Below are 21,348 nucleotides of genomic sequence, written 5' to 3' on the forward strand. Positions count from 1 at the left end.
GATGTGTACACAATGTCTGATAGACATCCGACTTCTAAAATGTGGTGTGTCATTTGTATAGTTAGATCGGGAGGTGAAGATGCATTTGGTTTTTCACTAGTATCTCATAAGTTATGTTCCGCACCTTTAAAGAACTTATACCTCACTAGACATAAGTTTGATTTGTTAATCCAAGTCACACTAAATGGGCTAAGGGGCCCAAAATGTATTTTGGGCTTAGCAGGTACTTGGACTTCAACTTGGGCTGCACTGACAACGTTATTAATTTTTGTATCAAACGACCCCTTAGTGTTTTCAAAATAGTGAACTTTCAATTTGTTCGTTTTAATCTACCCCGTTACGTACTTTAAAGGAAGTGCAATTGATGGATATCTTGATTGAATAATATATTTTTTATCTTATTATATCATGTTATTTACCATTTATTTTTGGTTACCAATCAATATAGAGTAACTTACGATTACATTTCAAAGTGATTTGATTGTATATATATTTTCTGTATCTGTGCATAAAACTTAAACATTATATGTATATAGTTTCAATTGTCTAATTACATAAGTAACATGTATGTAAGACTTTATTAAATAATATTTTCGAGCTTGAACAATAAATGCATGATATATATTTGCTAACAAATCATTATCTTAATTATAATTAATAAATTGATATGATTTGATGTAAATATTTAACGCGGACAAATATTTATCAATGTATCTAAAGTGNATATTTTTTATCTTATTATATCATGTTATTTACCATTTATTTTTGGTTACCAATCAATATAGAGTAACTTACGATAACATTTTAAATGATTTGATTGTATATATATTTTCTGTATATGTGCATAAAACTTAAACATTATATGTATATAGTTTCAAATTGTCTAATTACATAAGTAACATGTATGTAAGACTTTATTAAATAATATTTTCGAGCAAGCAATAATAAATGCATGATATATATTTTCTAACAAATCCTTATGTTATCTTAATTATAATTAATAAATTGATATGATTTGATGTAAATATCGAATGCGGACAAATATTTATCAATGTATCTAAAGTGGTCAACAAAGGATATTTATATTTGTTGTCTCAATTCAACTCACTTATATGTATATCAGTTGCATTATTAGGAGAAATATGTGCACATTCTAGATTGGTTTAATTTCTCTTTCAATGTAACTACCAATTTGAAACTTTGCAATACTCTTTTAAGAAAATACTACTTTTCTAAGTTATATATATTGAGAGTGTATTTTATTTATATTATTAATATATTATAATTACATGTAGTTATCTTGAAAAACAATATGTTGATATAGATTTTGTCTAAATATAGTATATGTATCAAAAATTTATTAAATATCTATAAATATTTAACCATAAACTTAATTATTATCTTATGTTAACTTTAGATCGTTGTAATTAAATCCTAGATCCGTCTCTCAAAAGAAAATTACTCCTTTTTATTTTTAACTAAAACATAATCTTCAAAGGCATTGATCAACTACCTTCTTTTTTCCTCTTTTTGTTTGAATTACTGTAAACTAATAAGGAAAATCCATGAATATCGAATATGACTTTTTCTTCTTTTGTATAATAACTATTAAAATATAAAGTATAGCACATTTAATGTATTGACATATATATATATACACACTTGATAGTCATCGAAAAACATTGAAAAAATATGTTATGTCTTGTCATAAAAGTAGTGGTAGTTATAACTTCCCACACCACTTAGGAGCAATAGGTAGACGTAAAGTGATAATATCTAGTTCATCTGAAATATAAATTTAAAAATTAAAATTCATAAAATTTGTAATTAATAATAAATATGAATTTATAACTTTTAAAATATAATATTATTTGAAAAAAAAAAAAAAAATTAAATTTTGAATCTCTGCTAAGAGAAACTATGATTGAAGTACATTAGTCCATTAACCATTTGCTTTCAAGTCAAAGAATGTTTACCATATAACATTGAACTAAATTAACTAAAATGAGCATATAATATAATATAATATAATATAATATAATATAATATAATATAATATAATGTAATATAATATATATTCTATTATTTGTACCGTTGTACAACATGACTGNATATGAATTTATAACTTTTAAAATATAATATTATTTGAAAAAAAAAAAAAAAATTAAATTTTGAATCTCTGCTAAGAGAAACTATGATTGAAGTACATTAGTCCATTAACCATTTGCTTTCAAGTCAAAGAATCTTTACCACATAACATTGAACTAAATAAGCTAAAATGACCATATAGTATAATATAATATATATTCTATGATTTGTACAACATGACTGACTTTTTAAGATGAACATATCTTTGACTTCCAAGCTGAATATTGATGTTGTGTGTACTCCCTCCACATGCCTCTAACCAAAAAAAATATTTAATCATATTTCGTGTTTACATCGAATTATATTAATTTAGCATAATAAAGTGATAAATGAGGTAAACATTTATGAGTATGGCCCCATAACATGTGATTTCTTTAATTTCCGTCAACCTAAGTCTTGACAAAAGTGGAGTGATCAAGATTCAAACTTTATAACGACTAAATTTTAGAATCGTGATGTCAAATGCTATTAATTAATTGGGTTTAGATTTACATGATTGAGTTGGACTGAATCTGTATAGGTGTCCTAATTCATCCCCTAAGTTTTTTTAGACTAAACTATTTAATCGTTATACGAATAGCGGGATTAATTAAGAAATATATAGCCAACTAAATAGTTGAACTGTACATGTATGGTAGGTAATACGGACAACACATTTATAATGTAAGTGAAAACACCAAATATACCCTTGAACTTTAAAAATAAGTCAATTTTATTCTCAATACATTTAACTTTAAAATATTTTTAAAAAGTGAAACATGACAATTAATTTGGACCTTAGACTAAGGTGACGAGGGATGACATTTACAATACAAAAGTCATTTCTTAATTTCATTTAATTTTCACAAAAAAGTCAATAAATTATTAAATGAGGAGCATTACATTAATGTCTAAATTGAAACAATAAGTCGAGTATGTATTTTTTTCACAATTAATATTTGGCGTTGAAATAAATATACTAAGAAACTTATATTTTTTTCAGATCTTGGAGAAATTAATTTTTCGAATAAGAAAAAGATGGCAATCCTTTGAATTTTTCTTGCACATACAATTACTCCGTGTATTTTATTTTTACTTGTCATGTTTTTATTTTACACGCTTTTTAAGATTGAAAACATAAACTTCAAAAATAATTTAATTAAATTATTCTTGTTTATTTTTTGATTAATTTCAATTGAACATTATTCTTTTTTTCATCGTATTAATCTCTCTCGAAGATTCACTAATTGTCTTGTCAACGTTAAATTCAGTATCTCACTTCCTGACTAATACACATTTACTATATAGACCTACTCATTACGAATGTGATCACCAGCATCTGACTTAACAACCTTTTGCTTAGACCGACACCGATAAAGAAGGAGATCTATGAATAATATGATATAGAAGTCATGTGTGAAGGTCAACTCAGTCAGAGTGGAAGCGACAATGTAGTGCAAGCGATGGAATAGCGCTAGCTTTTCATAAAGAAGCTAGCCAGAAAGCAGGTCAGACATGCGAGCGATAGTACAAGCAAACTAACACAACTGAGGTTGAAAGCCCACAGGTCATGAACTTTTTTTCCAAAGAACAAGCAATATATATATATAATAATAGGAACAAGCATCGGTCAACTTCGTGCAAATAGCCGCGGTAATACAGAAAATGCAAGCGTTATCCGGGATATAATTATGAATATCAATTAAATCCAAAAAAAAAAAAAAAAACTTTAACATGCTTGGATCCAAGTCAGTGTCACGTAAGAATGACAAAATAAAGATATTTATTTCTTATTAATTTGTTGTTACTTAAAGAACCAAAAATACAATATAATAAAGTTGAAAAGTATAATGCTTTTATTTGACTAACTCTAGTAATTAGGATCAAATCAATGTACTAATTTCTAAGTATATGATAACTACGACTTTGACTTTGTCCTTTTTCTAAGTACACATTAAGTGACGACTTAAATTTATATAATATGCTCTTTATGTTATCATTATATTTTTTTGGTTACTGACTCTCTGTTTGGTATTCGTTTTGGATCGGATCTGATTAATTTAAATTTATATTGGAAAATTTATTTTAAAATAAATCGCTTTCTATTAAAAGTGACTTCATATTCAGAATTCGATGAAATCTCTAATTAATAATGAAAAAATATTGATGATTAATTATATTGCTGATGTTATTACTATTATTATTACTATTATTATAGTCAAATTAAGCACTTATTTATTTGATGAATAATCACACATATACGCTCTACTCATTCAAGCAAGTTGAATAATAGTATATGTAGTGTGAAAATTGAAAATGAGCAAATTCAAATTAATTTTAATGTAGTTATCTAAAAATCGAACAGAAAATAAGATTTAATAAAAATTAAATATAATAAAGTCTTCTGCATTTACTTTTTTAATATTTTGATTCTCTTAAATAAAAAATCTGATTTCATCTTTGAAAAAAGTTTATAAAGAAAATGGGTGATTGTATCATGTCTTCCACACACATATTATTATTTCTTATGTTTTTTTTTATTCTAAATTATGGATCAAGCACGTTAAATTTCATTTTGTGGGAACGAAATTTGAATCCAAAACCTTTTAAATGATTTTATATCATATTAAATCGTGTGATCTTCTTATTAAAAAACAACAACTTGAATTTAGAGATAACATACTTTTAATTAACTAATATATATATAATATAAATATAATGCGTAATGTTAATTATATTCAACATGTCGACATAATTTCTCAAAGATCCTTTAGGTAATTATATATATCCTCCTCTTTTCAAATATATGAAAAGGCACTTACAAAATAAAATAGGCATAATATATGAATTAAGAGATCAATAATCAAATCCTTTGAAATACGATTCATCTCTGAATTCTACATAAACACAAAATATTTTGTGCATCGAACAATCCTTTTAAAATTCATTTGGAAAATGTATTTAGTAACATCACTATATGTAAGGGGTGCATCCAATTTCTTACCCTTCTAGAATTATCAAAATAAGTAGAATAATATGCAAGACTTTTACATTAAAAAAAATTAAATAAATTCCAGAAAATATAATATTATATTAATCCATCTATGTACGGCAAGTACATGAATAAGTACGGACAACTACCCCAATATTTTTAAAATTATATACACAATTTAATTTTAATGCAAATTCAAAGTAAAAACAATCAAAATAATTTAATGCATGATAAGGGCCCCATAAGAGCATCATCACCAAAACTATTATTGTTAGCACGTATATGTTTACAATATTTTAATTAATATTAAATATGTACTCGATTTGCCTCAATTTATATGAAAAAGTCTGAAGTATGAGGGTCGAAAATAATATTAATTAATTTGATTATAAATTTTTTAAATTAAATTTGTATTGTGTAAATTATATATAAAAAAATTCTACAAGTTAATATTGCTAATGATTTAATAAAAGATCGATAAAATTGTAATTAAAAATAAAACTATCTAGATCCTTTAAATAATTACACTTGCACATCAATCGAAACGGATGATATTATAACAAAATTTATGAGCGGCACTAAACAATCGAAGTCAAATATATATATTATTAATATTATATGACTCACATATAATATTTATATTAAATTATATTAATTTACTATGACTAAGTCATAAATCAAAGTATAGTTTAAAAAATAATATTAATGATTTATGATTTTACTAATAAGAGTATATGTAAAGATGCATATCATGTACTGATCATTGTAAATTTGTTATCGGTAATAAATAATTTTTTATTTTCCAAAGTATAAAATTAACCACCACACACAATAATAGCTCTAAGTGTGTGTATATTGATGTGTTTATTAACTAATTAGAATTTATTAGTGTAATAAACACTTACCCACCCCCAACAGATGATTAGTGACAAGTGATAATAACTTGTCAAGTTTTAATTTTAATTAATTTTTTTCCAAAAAAGAAAAAAAAACTTAGGTGGGAAAGGACTAAAAGAATATTGTAAAAGAATGAAAATGCCACAAATTTACAAAAATATTAATGGTCAGTCACGACTCACGACCTTTATTTTATAAAAACATATATATTAGTCATACAGTTCAAATTCGTTCGTATGATTTTACTGAATATATTATTATAATAGAGATGATTGAAAATGATTGTACAATAATTAATAATTAATAATTAATAATTAATAATTGAAGTGGTTAGTGATATTTGTTATTATATATATAGGAGTGATGGTGATTGTGCAATTATATCTTAGCAAATTTTTCTACAAAATATTCAATTTTTTCATTGAAATATATTCATTCTAAATAAGAAAATTCGTTTCGTAGAAAAACGAAAGTGAATTTACATTCAAATATGTAAGAAAGAGAATATATCTTTGATTTTTATTTATTGAAAAAGAGTAACCATGCTTAAGCCAAAAACAATGTGTGTTTGAACATCATTGGTTGCTAGGTACGTAGGTCCGTCATTGCTACCAAGAGGTTACAATTTCTAGATCGTGAACTCAATTTTCGTTTAAAGAATGAAAGAGTCTCAATTATATAAATCGCAATACATAATAATGATATATAATAAGATTAAATTATTAAAAAAAGACTAGTATATATATCCATTATGTTCACATAGGGTCATCAATACATTCAATGATGGCTCACCAAATACACACTTGCAATTGCCCAAAAGACACCAATAATAATATTCAAAATACTTGAGCAAATTTTTCTATCATTTTTCACCTACTTCCATCTACATATATAGATACATATCCATTTGTTTACACACACAAAAAAAGATAATTCATTTTGATATTATCTTAATTATTATTTATTACCATAACATGAGCCTAAAGAAGCATCTTAGCTTGATGCACAAAGTATTTTATATTCACGTAGGATTTTGTTAAGGTCGCATCTGATCAAGGGGTGCATATGATGTGACCAGTCTATCATAATACAAATATTAATTATATTAATGGTTATTTTCACAACTCAAACTTGTAATCAATAAATCACATGTAAAATACTTTTACCGTTCCTACAACTTTATAGTAGATAAATAGAGAGGTGTGACATATAGATGATGCAATAATTTTTCCCATTCCAAGTCTACTTCTACAACAACTTGGACAAACTCTTTTAGAACAATTCTTGATTTTATCATTGGAATCCTAAAAGATCAATATACCTTGTTCATAGATAAATATAACAAGTTATCTGAAAAATAAGGCAAATAAAATGGTACAATATGTTAAATTACGTTGATATCTTAAAATCTTCACCACTAATGCAAAAAATTAAATATCTTATTTTCCAGATTACAAAATCTTATATTTTTTTATGAAGGTTATTTATAGATATCCTTTAGGTAATCTAATTGTACAAAAAAAATATTTATATTATGTGATAAGTTAAGCTAACCTAATTAATTCAAACAAAAGATATCTTACTTACTTACTATCCAATTTGGTCATAACAAAAGAAAGAGGCAACTAGTCATAGTCAAACTATTCAACTAATAAACCTTATAAATAATCTACCCCCATGAGATTTTCATTTTCATTCTTTCTTCTCCAATTAAACCAAAAATTTCCCTTTTCACATCTAACATATATTCAAACCCCCTACNCCCCCCCCCCACCCCCCACACACACACAAAAAATCACATTTCTCAAAACATTACATGAAATCATGGTAGTTTTACCAACAAAGAGAGAAAGAGAAGGTGAATTTAAGACCATAACAAGTATGGCGAATTACTTGATGTTGTTTTCACGTCAAGAAAATCATTTTGACACGATGGTGAACAATTCTCCTAGTCGAGTTTTTGAGTGCAAAACTTGTAATAGACAATTTTCTTCATTTCAAGCACTTGGTGGTCATCGAGCAAGTCATAAGAAGCCAAGATTAATGGGAGAATTGAATTTTCAATTGCCAATTTCTCCACCTAAACCAAAAACACATGAGTGTTCAATTTGTGGACTTGAATTTCCTATAGGACAAGCTTTGGGTGGACATATGAGAAGACATAGAGGTATATTGAATGAAAATAATAATAAGAATATTCAAGTTCATCATGTTGTGAAGAAATTAAAAAGTCCAACAGTTTTGTGTTTGGATTTGAATTTGCCACCATTGGAGAATGATCATTTAGAGTTCTTGTGATTATTGAATATTGGGTAAAATAAATCCTATCTAGATGTATAGAATTAAGTTAATTATTTCTTCTTATGGATCATGTTCTAGATAGGGGTTTATTTATGTATTTATAGGATTGTAGTGATGTTACTAAGGGTGGTCAGTTGAATATTTTTCGCTGAAAAACTATATTGTATATATAAATCAAATATTACTTTTTATTTCTCTAAGTTCTTTCTTAGAGAAACAAAATATAATGATTTTTTATTAATGAGATCGGATGATTGAGATTTTTACAACCTTAATCAAAGATGTTAAGTTCGAATCACAGGAGAACGGAAAAAATCTTGTTGAGATGGTGAAAAAAACAAAAACAAAAAAAAAAAAATATATATATATATACAACATTTTTATTTGGGATAATTAAATTAAATAAATGTATTTTTTTAAAAAAATGACAACTTAAACACCTATGACTATGACTTGTCAATTTGCTAGTACACATTCAAGTGACGACTTATTCAATTGACTATAACGTTCACTATTATTAGTCAAAGCAATTAATTATTATTTGATGAAAAATAACAAAACTTCTTCCAACTAACTTTTGGCTAAAATTTTAATAATTGAACTAAGCAACAAGTTGAATTAGTATATGTAGAGTGTGAAAACGATCGTGGAACCCATACAAGTTGATATATATAAAATTTTATGACGATGAGATTTAATTTCATGACCTCCTGTAATAATAACGTACTAATACATAAGTGTGTACATGATACATCTTGCCATTATTTTTTATGAGGTAAGAAAAATTATTTCTAATAGAAGCTTGTGATCACTTGCTTGCATAATAATAATAATACTCTCAGTTGAATTAAAAATAAATAAAAATAAAAAATAATATATATATATATATATATATGCACACTAAGGGGTGGATCTACGTTAATCAAACGGTGGCACAGAACATCACTTTGTCTAGAAAATTTTACTAAACATGTATATTAATCTTATATATGCAAAAATTCATGATGTATAGAAAGAAAGTAAAATCAATTAGCATTGAGCGTTGCTTGACATGTAGGTTAAACACATGATTTATTCTCGAGGTTTGAGGTTCGAATCCACGATCTTTTGTGATCTAAAATCAAACTAAACTGATGGATCAACGTCATGATCTCTTGTCTATATATATCATAATTAATATTTATTTCTCTCTTCTAGAAATATATCGATATTGCTTTTGAAAATCTATATCGCACATTACAAAAATAATTTATAAAATAAGGACGAGTTGCTTGAAAATATTAATTTATATTTAGTTACATCACTACACGCAAGGGGTGGCATCATAATATAGTTGACAAGCAGCCTAATAGCTGTATAATTAACAATTTATAATTTAAAATTACAATACTAATTAAATTATATATCAATGTACCTAGCCAATAAAGCTGGCTCCATTCAATCCAATATTAATTAAACCTTCTAGTATTATAAAAAATATAATTAGAATAATATTATATATGAGCAACTCTTCCATTTAAGATAATAAACTCCATAAATAAAATATTATAAGAATTCATATTTGTACGAATAAGTACTAACTAGTACAGATGTAGACCTGCATATTTTTAATTTCATATTTGGGAGATTTTGATATGAAGCTTAAGTAAGTAATTAGGAAGACGAAAGAAAGAAAAGGCAATGTCGTGGATCATGGTGATGCTATATGTATAACTCTCCAACTAATTACGGAGGATCTTATATAAAGTTTTTTCAAAAAAATCGATATGAAGCCATATTACCAAAATATTCATAGGCTAACACATACGAAAAATTAAGAAAATCGCCTAATTCCTATCAAATGGCCCCTAAATTCCAAAAAATAATGTGGATCATGGTCAGACTATACATACTGCTCCCCCAACTCATTACAGAGAGTCTCATCAAGTTTGTTTTCAAAGAAAACGGCTGGAAGTCATATCACTAAAGTATTCATTAGCTAGCACACACGGAAAATTGAGAAAATCGCTTAATTTCTGTGAATTGGCTCCTAAATGCCTAAAAATACCTCAAAAATGGAGAGATTGTACGTACTTCTTCCCCAACTCCCTATAGAGGGTTTCATAAAGGTTTCCCAAAAAGATCGATCCGAAGTCACATCACCAAAATATTTATGGATCAACACACACAAAAAACTGAGAAAACTGTCTAATTAATGTAAATTGGCTCCTAAATGCTGTAAAAATTGTGAGACTATATGTACAGCTCCCCCAACTCCCTGCAAAGGGTTTAGTAGAGGTTTCACAAAATAAAAATGACTGAAATCTATATAACCAAAATATTCAGGGCTAACACACACAAAACTGGAAAAAAAAACCGCCTAATTCTTGTAAATTGGCCCCTAAATGTTGTAAAAGTGTGAGATTGTACTTACATCTCCCCCAACTCCCTACGGAGGGGATCCGTAAAAGTTTAGCAAAAAATCAACCGAAAGTCATAACATCAAAATATTCATGGGCTAGCACACAAAAAAATGAGAAAGTCTCTTAATTCCTGTAAATTGACTCCTAAATGTTCAAAAATGCCTTAAAAATGGCGAGATGTACGTACTGCTCCCCCCAACTCCCTATAGAGGGTTCCCTAAAGGTTTCGCATAAAATCGACCGGAAGTCATATCACCAAAATATTCATGGGCTAACACACACGAAAAATTGCGAAAACCTCCTAATTCCTATAAATTGACCCCTAAATGCCCAAAAATGCCTCAAAATTGTGAGATTGTACTTATCTCTCCCCCAACTCCTTACATAGGGTTCCGTAAAGGTTTCGCAAAAAATCGATTGGAAGCTATATCACCATAATATTCATGGGCTAACACACACAAAAAATTGAGAAAATCGTCTAATTCGTTTAAATTGACCCCTAAATGCCCAAAAACACTGTAAAAATTGTGAGATTGTATGTACTACTCCCCCAACTCCCTACAGAGGGGTTCCATAAAGGTTTTACAAAAAAAATCGATCGAAAACCATATTATCAAATTATTCCTGAACTAGCACACACAAAAAATTAAAAACAAAAAAACTAATTCATGTAAAATTGGCATCTAAATTCTCAAAAAAAATATTATAAAAATAATGAGAGTGTACATACTACTATCCAGATCGTTACGGTTAGTCCTATAATGATTTTGCAAAAATGTTTTGCAATTACTCCCAGTTACTTTGTTTTAATAGAATATACCTAATTTATTCCACAAAACAATGTTGCCTATTTCGTCATTACCAAAAAAAAAAATTAAAAAAGTCAACTAATCTTAGTCAAACTAACCAACTATATTATGACCATATTATAAACAATATAAATAACCTACCTCCATGAGATCCTCAATTTATATTCTTATATAATTCAACCAAAACCATTTATAACAACTCTCCATTTCACACCAAATAAAAAAATAAACAAACTTATAATTATTTGAACTTATAATATATAGACGCTTAGTTTTTTTGTTTTTTCTTTTAAATTTTACTTTTATTTGCTGTTTCATTTTTATTTCTTTTAATTATGGATCTTTACTAGATAGAGATTTAATTATTCGTTTATACGATTCATACATATTCATATAATTTATGATCGTATACATTGTACGTATTTACGTATAAATATATTTTAGTTTTCGAATTTTCAGATCATAATTCCATCATAATAACTATTTATTATAGCAAATAACATAACTCTGTAGTAATGAAAGAATTTTGATTTAGTTTAGCTCATTTATGAATTTATATATATGTAATTATCATTTCTAATTAAGTCAAGTGATACCTAAAATTGATGTTGACAATTTTATTAGTTTGTGATTATTGATACAATACCGTTGGAATTTAAATGTCTCAATGATCAACCACCGGCCTATCAAACGACAATAATATACTCGGTGTAATTTCATTAATGGAGTTTAAGGAGGTAGGTAGGAATAGTGTGTACGAAGACCTTATTCCTACTTTTATGGAGTAGAGAGATTGTTAATTTTGATCGATAGACTCTCGATTCAAGAAAAATATTTCAAAACAGTTTGAAAAATACAAAATGAAAGCTCGGATAAAAATACCCAAAAATAAAAAGAAGAAAAAATATTGACAAAAAAAATCAATATTGTAAGGTTTCTTTGAAACACGATTTGACTTTTATACAAGAGTCTTATAAAATACGAATCTTAATTAGTCGGACCAAAAAATATTCTATGATCACATGTGAAGTGGATAATTTTCTTGCTCATTTAAGACTCAAATATTAATAATGTCATCAAATAATAAGCATAAATCACGGGTCAAATTAATATAATTAAGTCCAAACCAAAAAAAGGGGTTGTTAGCATATACACTTTGCCTAAATGTTCACACATGCATGATCATCATCTAAATAAAAATCAAATCTACATTTTAATTTTTATATTATCGTTAAATAAAATTATTTCTACTTGAATAGTACTCTTTTTTTCGAGCTGAGATGGATAAGGTTTATGTATGTTATTGATCTACCCTCTCTGAATTTTTCTTGTGGAATTATACTGACCGATATGTTATTATTATTGTTGTTACTTGTTAAATTAACTTTAGTATTTGGGAAGGAAATAGATATATATGATCTAAAATTATCAACGAAAAAAATGATACAAAAAAGCATAATGTAAAACAATCATCAAGTATATATTAATTACACTAAATAGGGTACTATATATTACATCTACAAGGGCTAAGGTCCTATATCCCTTATATAAACGAACAAATAAATCCATATCTAGTACAAAATACATAAGAAGAAAATAGAATAGAAAAAAAAACTAATAATCAAACGTCTAGATGTCTAGATGGGATTTTGATATATGTGCAATATATATCCATATGAATCCAGAATCTAGAATCAGTGAGTTCAGAATTTGTGTAAATGATGAATTGATAATTTGAACTCATAGAACCTGTCCTAGATTCGTGATCTGGTCCAATATTATTCATTGATCACAAAAAGCAATCAACTATAGTATTTGCCTTCTTCAACTTGAACTCTAAATCATTTTCCAATGGTGTCAAGTTCAAATCCAAACACAAAACTCTTGGATTATTTGATGATTTCTTCACAACATCATGATGAGGAACTTGAATATTATTATTACTACTATTATTAGATTCATTCAACATACCTCTATGCCTTCTCATATGTCCACCTAAAGCTTGTCCTATAGGAAATTCAAGTCCACAAATTGAACACTCATGTGTTTTTGGCTTAGGTGGTGAAGTTGGCAAATGAAAATTCAATTCTCCCATTAATCTTGGCTTCTTATGACTTGCTCGATGACCACCAAGTGCTTGAAACGAAGGAAATTGTCTATTGCAAGTCTTGCACTCAAAAACTCGAGAAGGAGAATTGTTCACCATCGTATTAAAATGATTTTCTTGACGTGAAAACAACATCAAGTAATTCGCCACGGTTGTTATATCAAATTCTCCTTCTCTTTCTCTTTTCATTGGTAGAACCACCATAATTGTATGCAATTTTGAGAATTTTTTTAATTTTTTTGGTGTGAATGGTTTTTTTTTTGGTAAGAGGAAGAAAAGATTATGAAATATTTTTAGGTTTTTGTGGTGGAAGGTTATTTATTTATAAAGATTTTTAGTTGGATAGTTTGACTAGTATTAGTTGACTTTTTTGTTATGACGAAATTGGGCATGTTGATTTCTTGTGGGATAAGTAAGTTAGATTTATTCTCTTTCTCATTAGAAAAAAAAAATGATACCGGGGTTTATTGCTATGATTGATTAACTTTTTTTTTTTTGGCTTAGGGTGTGTTTGGTATGTTAAGGAGGGTTTTCGATTTTTTCATGTTTGGTCAGTCAGCAAGATAACGTTTTTGGAAAATATTTTGTCAATTGTGTAGGATAGGTGGAAGGTGGTAATGCACAATGATCAGTTCCGAAAGAACACTATTTCGTCTAAGAATACTTAACTGTACGTCACATTTGTTTTACAAATATCGAGCAAATGACTTACTTGTTAAAATTAGGAAAACAAGTATATCGTTAGTGAAATTCTGTGTTGATTGTCTCTCCCACTCATGTTACTTATTGTTACCCGGCTTGCCTTCCCATCTGCTCATTCAAGAGGTGAATCCATGATTTAATTTTTATAGTCTCAACCTCTAAGATTCTTAGCGTTGAACGTTTGAATCTCTTATATTTTAAAAGTTATAGATTCATACTTAGTACTATTCGATGCAAAATTATTTATGAATTTTTACACATAATGTACATTTTGTGTTAAAAGTAATGAGTTCAGATGAATCTGTTATCATCTGTTTGTGTTCGCCTACGCGCCCATCCCCACTCCCCTCGACCCCTTTCCTACTTCCGCCACCCCACTGCTACCCTTATCACTCGATCTCCACCCCTAACCCACCTATCCGGTTATAATCGTATTTGCTAAAATTATATAGAAATATTTTTGTTGATTTATCGAACATCAGAAAATAAGTAAGAAACTAAAAGTATTTTCCAATGTGCCAAACACACCCTTAATTCAAAAAAAGGAACTTAAATTAGTGGTATTTAATTAGGAACTTAATAAAGTGAGATGTCATGGAGCACGTAAGCATGACATATTAATTAGGAAATATTAATACTAGATATACTACAAGTCTAATACTTGCAAAGTTGACTATAGTGAACCAGCATTTTAATTCTTAATAAATATCTTTATGTAAATTCTTGGCAATTTCATTTTTTCTAGAAATTCTATTAGTCCAATTCACACTTTTGTTTCTTTAATTCGAAAGAATTAAAATGTAAGTTGAACAACTATTTATCTTTGTTTTCTTATTTTCTTACTCGGTATTTGATATCCGTATAGAAATCTAATTAAATCTGAATTCAAGTCAAAATATATCATATTGAGGTTAAAGCTCTATATTTAATAAGGTTCGAACTCAAAATGTTTAATTAAGAATAAAGAGTATTTACGACTTTATCAGAGTAAAAATAGGTCACGCCCACAGATATTTGATGTAGTTTAATATACTCCATAGATATTTGATGTATCAAAAAAAAAAAAGATTATGTAAGATCTAAAAACATATTATCAATTAGTAATTAATTAATTGACTGAAAATGTGTGTGCTAATCGCGTTTAACATTCGTATGTACCATGTCTTCATTACTATATAGTACTATATAATATTTAATTGTTCACACTACATCATAACTTCTATATATTTTATTTTTTGTGTAATATCTTATGCATTCTGATTAGGGTTTAATTATTAGTCGGTATCATACTGAAGTCTGACTAAATTTGGATTTGTGTCGGGAAGTCTCACATTAGGGATAAAATATTTTCCAACAAAGGCGATTTCATAGCTAGGGAGATTCGAACCTATGACCTCTAGTTAAAGATAAATGAGTATTTATCAGTTAGCACTCCACTACAACGTTTTTGGCAAATAGTGGTTATTTAGATGCTTATTTTGTATAGTTAGGTTTTTTCCCCTTATTAATATTACTTGTTGTTTTCTTTGCTATTATTCTTTTATGTACAAACTACTCCCTACAAACCCCACTCATGAAATTACACTGAAATTATTTTTATTGTTATTTTAGTTTTCGAAAATAAAATAAAATAATTCAAGTTGTATTTGCATTAGGAAACTACCAAGAACCTTCGTATATGAATAAAAAAATACGTAACAAAATGGATAACCTTATTCATGAGGTGTACGTGAGTAAATGAAAGTCAGACAAATACTTTATAGTAAAAATAAAATAAAATTGGACTTATCTAAATATCTAGAAGGTTGTTGATTAGTTCATGTACTTGTTCGTACAACTTGAATTTTAAAATCATCAGTTGACAAAAAGTACAAAAATATTGTTGTAGGTTTAGTTGGGACAGAGATATTTATATATATCAAAAGATTGAATCTAATAATAAAACAAGTAGCTAAATGTATTTTAAATATATTAATTATACATAGTTTTAAAAAAAATAGATATTAAGTAAATTTCTAATCATGCTTCGAATACTCCTCTTTTGAGCCAAGAATTAATTTATCAGAAATAGTTTTTCTATTCCATAAAATTAAGGGTAAAATAAATGTATATCCTACACTTTTCAGAACCTACTTATAGGATTACATTATATTTATTGTTGTTGTCATTGAATTGATTAACATAAATATAAGGTTATGTTAAATTCAGTAGCTTAATTTCTCTCTAACTTTGTCGATATATATTACGTACAAAAGGTCTAATTTACCCTTGAATTATGTAAAACAGTTCAAATATACAAAAATTTGAACTTTTGAGAACTCTTATTTAATTTGTTTTCTACAATTTTTTCTCAAATATATTTCTCCAATTTTTATTTTGGAAATTGTCAAAACTCCTTTTAGTACAAGTGTGGATAAGGATATATATCTTTGAAAGAAGTATCCCACCATAGTAAATTGTTTGAAAACACTTACTTGTTAGATCTTTCAACTACATATATGTCTTCATACGAATTTAAATAATATATATTATTGATATAAAAAATAAATTAAAAATTTTCAGATGAAGTACCTAAAGAATATCTATTTATAGTCTTTATAAAATATGAAATTTGTAATTTTAAAAATACATGCTACTTGTTATTATATAATTTAAACCTTTTAAAATTATTATATTATTGCTTAGTGAGAAATATTATTGTCTACGTTCCAAAATATCATTTTCAATTAGTTAACTAAATATATTGTTTCAACTTGCTTCACTAGTAACTAATTTTTAGCCATACATTTGTTGAATTATTAGTTGGTTTGTCTTATCATTCAAATAGGGTAGGTCTTCTTGACTAATTAATACTGACCATAACGTCTAGACTTAACTTTGTTGATAAAGTCCTCCCTCAAGTAACGTACGGCAAGATTTTTCGTAAATAGATAGTAATATAATTTATATAGACATGTATCCACATCTTAATTAATATTAAAATATTGTCTTTTAAACATACGTTAGGTTAAAATGATCGATCTACACTATTAATGTATATAAGCAGTGGCGAATCCAGGATTTTTGCTCTGAGGGTTCAAAGTATAAAGAAGAAGTTCAGGTAGTACTGCAAGTGCGTGGTGAGCATAGTTGCCCCTCGGCATGCTCTTTGTACAAGAACTATTTCATTGGTTCATAAAAGTAAAGACTAAACTAATCAAAGATATCGATGACAAAGATACATTAATAAGAATTTTAGCGGATCGATTGTATTACCTAAATTAATTATCAAAACGAGTGAAAATTAAATGATGAAAAAGGGAGCGAGAGTAATATAAGGTAAATCCATATATGATTAATTTCTAAAAATGACATGTCAGTTTCATAGACTTGCTTAGTTGTTTTTTAAGCTTAGATGACAAATTGATTTGATCCCAAGTGGAGTATTTAGTCAATTTTTTTTTTTGTATTTTTCAACTTTATTATGTTTTGTTGGTTGTTAAAGAAGCAACTTTGAGATGATCTTTATTAGCTATTCCTACGTAACACTGACCTGGATACAAATTAAAATTTTTTCTATAATTCATCCTTTAGCAAAATACTATTTTTATTTTTATTTTTTTGGTCTTTGGAAAGTACCAAGAGACCCAAAAAAATAAAGTACACTATGAAAAATACGATGACTTATCTTTCAATCGAGGGTCTATAGTAAACAGACTCTATTTTCATAAGGTAGGATAAGAATAAGATTACGTACACTCCGGTGACTTCAATTTTTCTGGACCTTGTAGAATTCTACTAGTCATGTTGTTATTTTATTTCTCATGATAATAGCAAGGTTAACTTATAATGTTATATATTTACTTTGTTTTTATCAACATGGATTGTGGTGGGATGGTTGAGATTTTCGTTTGTTCTTCACTAGTGGTCAAATCATGTTGGGATCAAAGTGTTGCCCTTATAAATGAACTCTGCAATGCATAAATCAAAATTTAGTCAACCTCAATTAATACGAATATCGAATATCAGGTGAAAAATAGAAAAAATGACTTTTTTTTAAGCTTTATCTATGATTAGAGGTATTACTTTAATTTCTTGATCATTAAAGTCAATACTCTAGCTTTGTTACTTTTGTAAAATAATAATATGCTATGTATAATATTGATCATTAAAGTCAATACTCTAGCTTTGTTACTTTTGTAAAATAATAATATGCTATGTATAATATTGAACAAAACTTTTTTATAAATGTAAAGAACTTAATAAACAATTAAAACAAAATACCCTCTAATCCATTATGCTTATATAATATCATCATCTCTACTAAAGCCTTTCATGCCTATGCTATTGAGGGACTCAAATTGGATTAGAAGAGCATTTGGGCTATATATATGTGTGTGATAGAGGCCCAATGAGTAAAAACTGTTGGTTTATGAATTGGATGGGGTCGCGCGAACGCAGGCCCCACTACCACAAATTATGACATAAGCTCGATCAATTGGATCGACCTTAGACAGGCACCCCTCCAAAGTGCAATGAGGGTCACCAACCTAGGCCATAGGTCGTATTGATCTCCCATTGACCCCGTTCAGATAAGTATATTTTACTATTGTTCTTGACCTTTTTTTATAGTATATCCTCATTACTCTTCTATCTTCTTCTCTTAACAATGTGGGACTATGTCATCATTTAATTGAACCTAACATTTATAAGAGGTGACGAGTCTATCAAACAACCACGAGACCATCTCAAATCCAGGGAACCAGACAAAAAACGATAATCTATGGCACATTGGTACTATGACACAAAGACCATGGTCTACTCTGATGACCACAGTTCATTTACCAGACTTGGGTTCATGTCTCCTTAATTATAACTCAAGGTTACAATAGTACGAGCCTAGCAGCCAATGATACATTCAGATTCAACTAAATCTCATATGGAACCAGTTGATTAAGTATATAATAGCTTAAGATGGATAATCATACATTAATAGCTTTGTGTCTATTAATTATTGTGCAAAATGGGTAAATGGAGAAGGTAGATATTTAAATGCCTCAATTATTATCATATTTATTACTAATGGTTAATGAGTGGTTTGAGTTTGATAGTTTTATTTGAACTGAGGGTCTAATCAAGTGGATTCGTGTGGAATTCAGCTAAATGTAAATGTTTCATTGGCTTTTAGGCTGCCAATAAACCATTCAATTTCAGCTGGATCCCATACGGAACCAATTGATTAGGCATATTTTCTTTGTTGTCATTTGGTCGTTCTTTATAGCATCTCCTTGATTCTCTTATGTCTTATTCACTTGACGATGTGAGACTATAGAGTAAATATATTGGAGACTGCATTTTTAATATACACTATCGAAATTTTAAGATAGATAATCATACATTAATAACTTTATGCTATCATTGTGCAAAATGAGTAAATGGAGAAGGAAGAGTTTCCAATACCTCAATTATTGTCATATTTATTACTACTTAGAGGTTTGAGTTTGATATACTTATTTGAACTGAGGGTCTATTATAATCAAATGGATTCGTGTGGGTCTCCAGTTAAATCTAAATGTTTCATTGGTTGCTAGGCTTGTAGGGAATCGTTTCCTATAGAATCAACTGTAATATTAGGTCTAGCTGCCAATGAAACATTCAGTTTCAACTGAATCCCATATGGAACCAACATCTCTGCCTGATTAGATTTACTTTACTTGAGCTTAGGTTATATCGAAAATAACATTTCTGCCTCCTCAAACTAAGGTTAAGGCAGCGTACACATTATCCTCTCCACACCTCAATTGTGAGATTATGTTGAATATGTTATTGTTGTGTATATATTATTGTATACATGTATTGGAATTGGAAGCAATGTATTTCCCCTATGTTTAGTGAATATTGCAAAGAGATTTTGGAAGAAAAAATGCACACAACCCAGAAAGTCGGTTGTATGAGGTAGGGTGGACATGGTATTTATATATAAAAAATACTGAATATCGTATCAAAGTATATAATTAGGGAAAATGCATAAGTACCCCCAGCCTATGCCCAAAATTCCTGAGACAGACCTAACATTTACTAAGGTCTTATTACCCCCCTCCCTCCCCCTTACTTATTTTATATATAATTTTCTACCCCTTTTCGTCTACGTGGCACTATCTTGTGGGCACAGCGCGTGTTGACAATTTTTCCAAGGATAGTGCCGTGTAGGCCGAAAAGGGGTAGAAAATTATATACTCTCTCTGTCCCATTTTATGTGGCACCATTTCCTTTTTAGTCAGTCCCAAAAAAAATGTCACATTTCCTTATATGGTAAGTATTTAAAGGTACAATTCATTTTTTATCCTTGTTGGTCCTACTTAATCTTAAAATAATACTCCAATACATTTATGAGGAGAGAGAAAAGTCTTCATTTATTTCTTAAACTCCGTGCCCGATCAAATGTTGTCACATAAAATGAGACGGAGGGAGTATAAAATAAGTTCGAGGGGGTAATAGGATCTTAGTAAAGATTAGGTGTGTCTCAGGATTTTGGGCATAGGCTGGGGTACTTATGCATTTCCCCTATATAATTACATAAATAATTTATATTATACTATTATAATACTAACTAATATATAACCTAATATTAGTACAAAACAAAATGTTTTTGTTTTTAGAACAAGTGTTCAAAGGTACTTTTTTATCTATATCCAAATACCACAGAAATATTTAAAAACTATTTTAGCTAAAAAAAAACACCTAAAATAAGTTAATCCAAACAAGCTCTTTGACTACTCTATCCGACTAGCTCTTTGACTACTCTATCCGACTATCTCAATTAAAATGTATATTGTTGTATAATGATTAACAAAGGAAGTACTTATACTTTCTTTTGAATATATATTTCTCTATGTGTGTAAGGTGTTAGATGACACAATTGAGACATTTTTTTGAAAAACCAACATAATTTTCTATTAAAAATATATATAAGCCAACGTTGAACAAGCTATGGTCACCAATTTACCATATCGCAAAATACAAAACTAGAGG

At 28.1% G+C, this 21,348-nt stretch overlaps 2 protein-coding genes and 1 non-coding gene across 3 annotated transcripts; 1 reads left to right on the forward strand and 2 right to left on the reverse strand.

Annotated features, from left to right (window-relative positions):
* The first annotated feature begins 7,795 nt into the window (after positions 1-7,795).
* LOC125868019 (zinc finger protein ZAT11-like) lies at positions 7,796-8,525 on the forward strand. Its single transcript, XM_049548611.1, has one exon. It carries the CDS (start codon positions 7,841-7,843, stop codon positions 8,312-8,314), a length of 474 nt encoding a protein of 157 aa, XP_049404568.1. The 5' UTR covers positions 7,796-7,840; the 3' UTR covers positions 8,315-8,525.
* A 4,459-nt stretch (positions 8,526-12,984) lies between these two features.
* LOC125867739 (zinc finger protein ZAT12-like) lies at positions 12,985-13,912 on the reverse strand. Its single transcript, XM_049548308.1, has one exon. The coding sequence runs from the start codon at positions 13,837-13,839 to the stop codon at positions 13,318-13,320; it is 522 nt and encodes a 173-aa protein (XP_049404265.1). The 5' UTR covers positions 13,840-13,912; the 3' UTR covers positions 12,985-13,317.
* Positions 13,913-18,756: 4,844 nt separating this feature from the next.
* On the reverse strand, positions 18,757-18,916 carry LOC125869467 (U1 spliceosomal RNA). Its single transcript, XR_007446839.1, has one exon. It is a non-coding gene; the product is annotated as a U1 spliceosomal RNA (small nuclear RNA).
* Between the last annotated feature and the right edge of the window lie 2,432 nt (positions 18,917-21,348).

The sequence above is a fragment of the Solanum stenotomum genome, chromosome 6 (genome assembly GCF_019186545.1).
Source record: "Solanum stenotomum isolate F172 chromosome 6, ASM1918654v1, whole genome shotgun sequence".
NCBI classification, from domain to species: domain Eukaryota; kingdom Viridiplantae; phylum Streptophyta; class Magnoliopsida; order Solanales; family Solanaceae; genus Solanum; species Solanum stenotomum.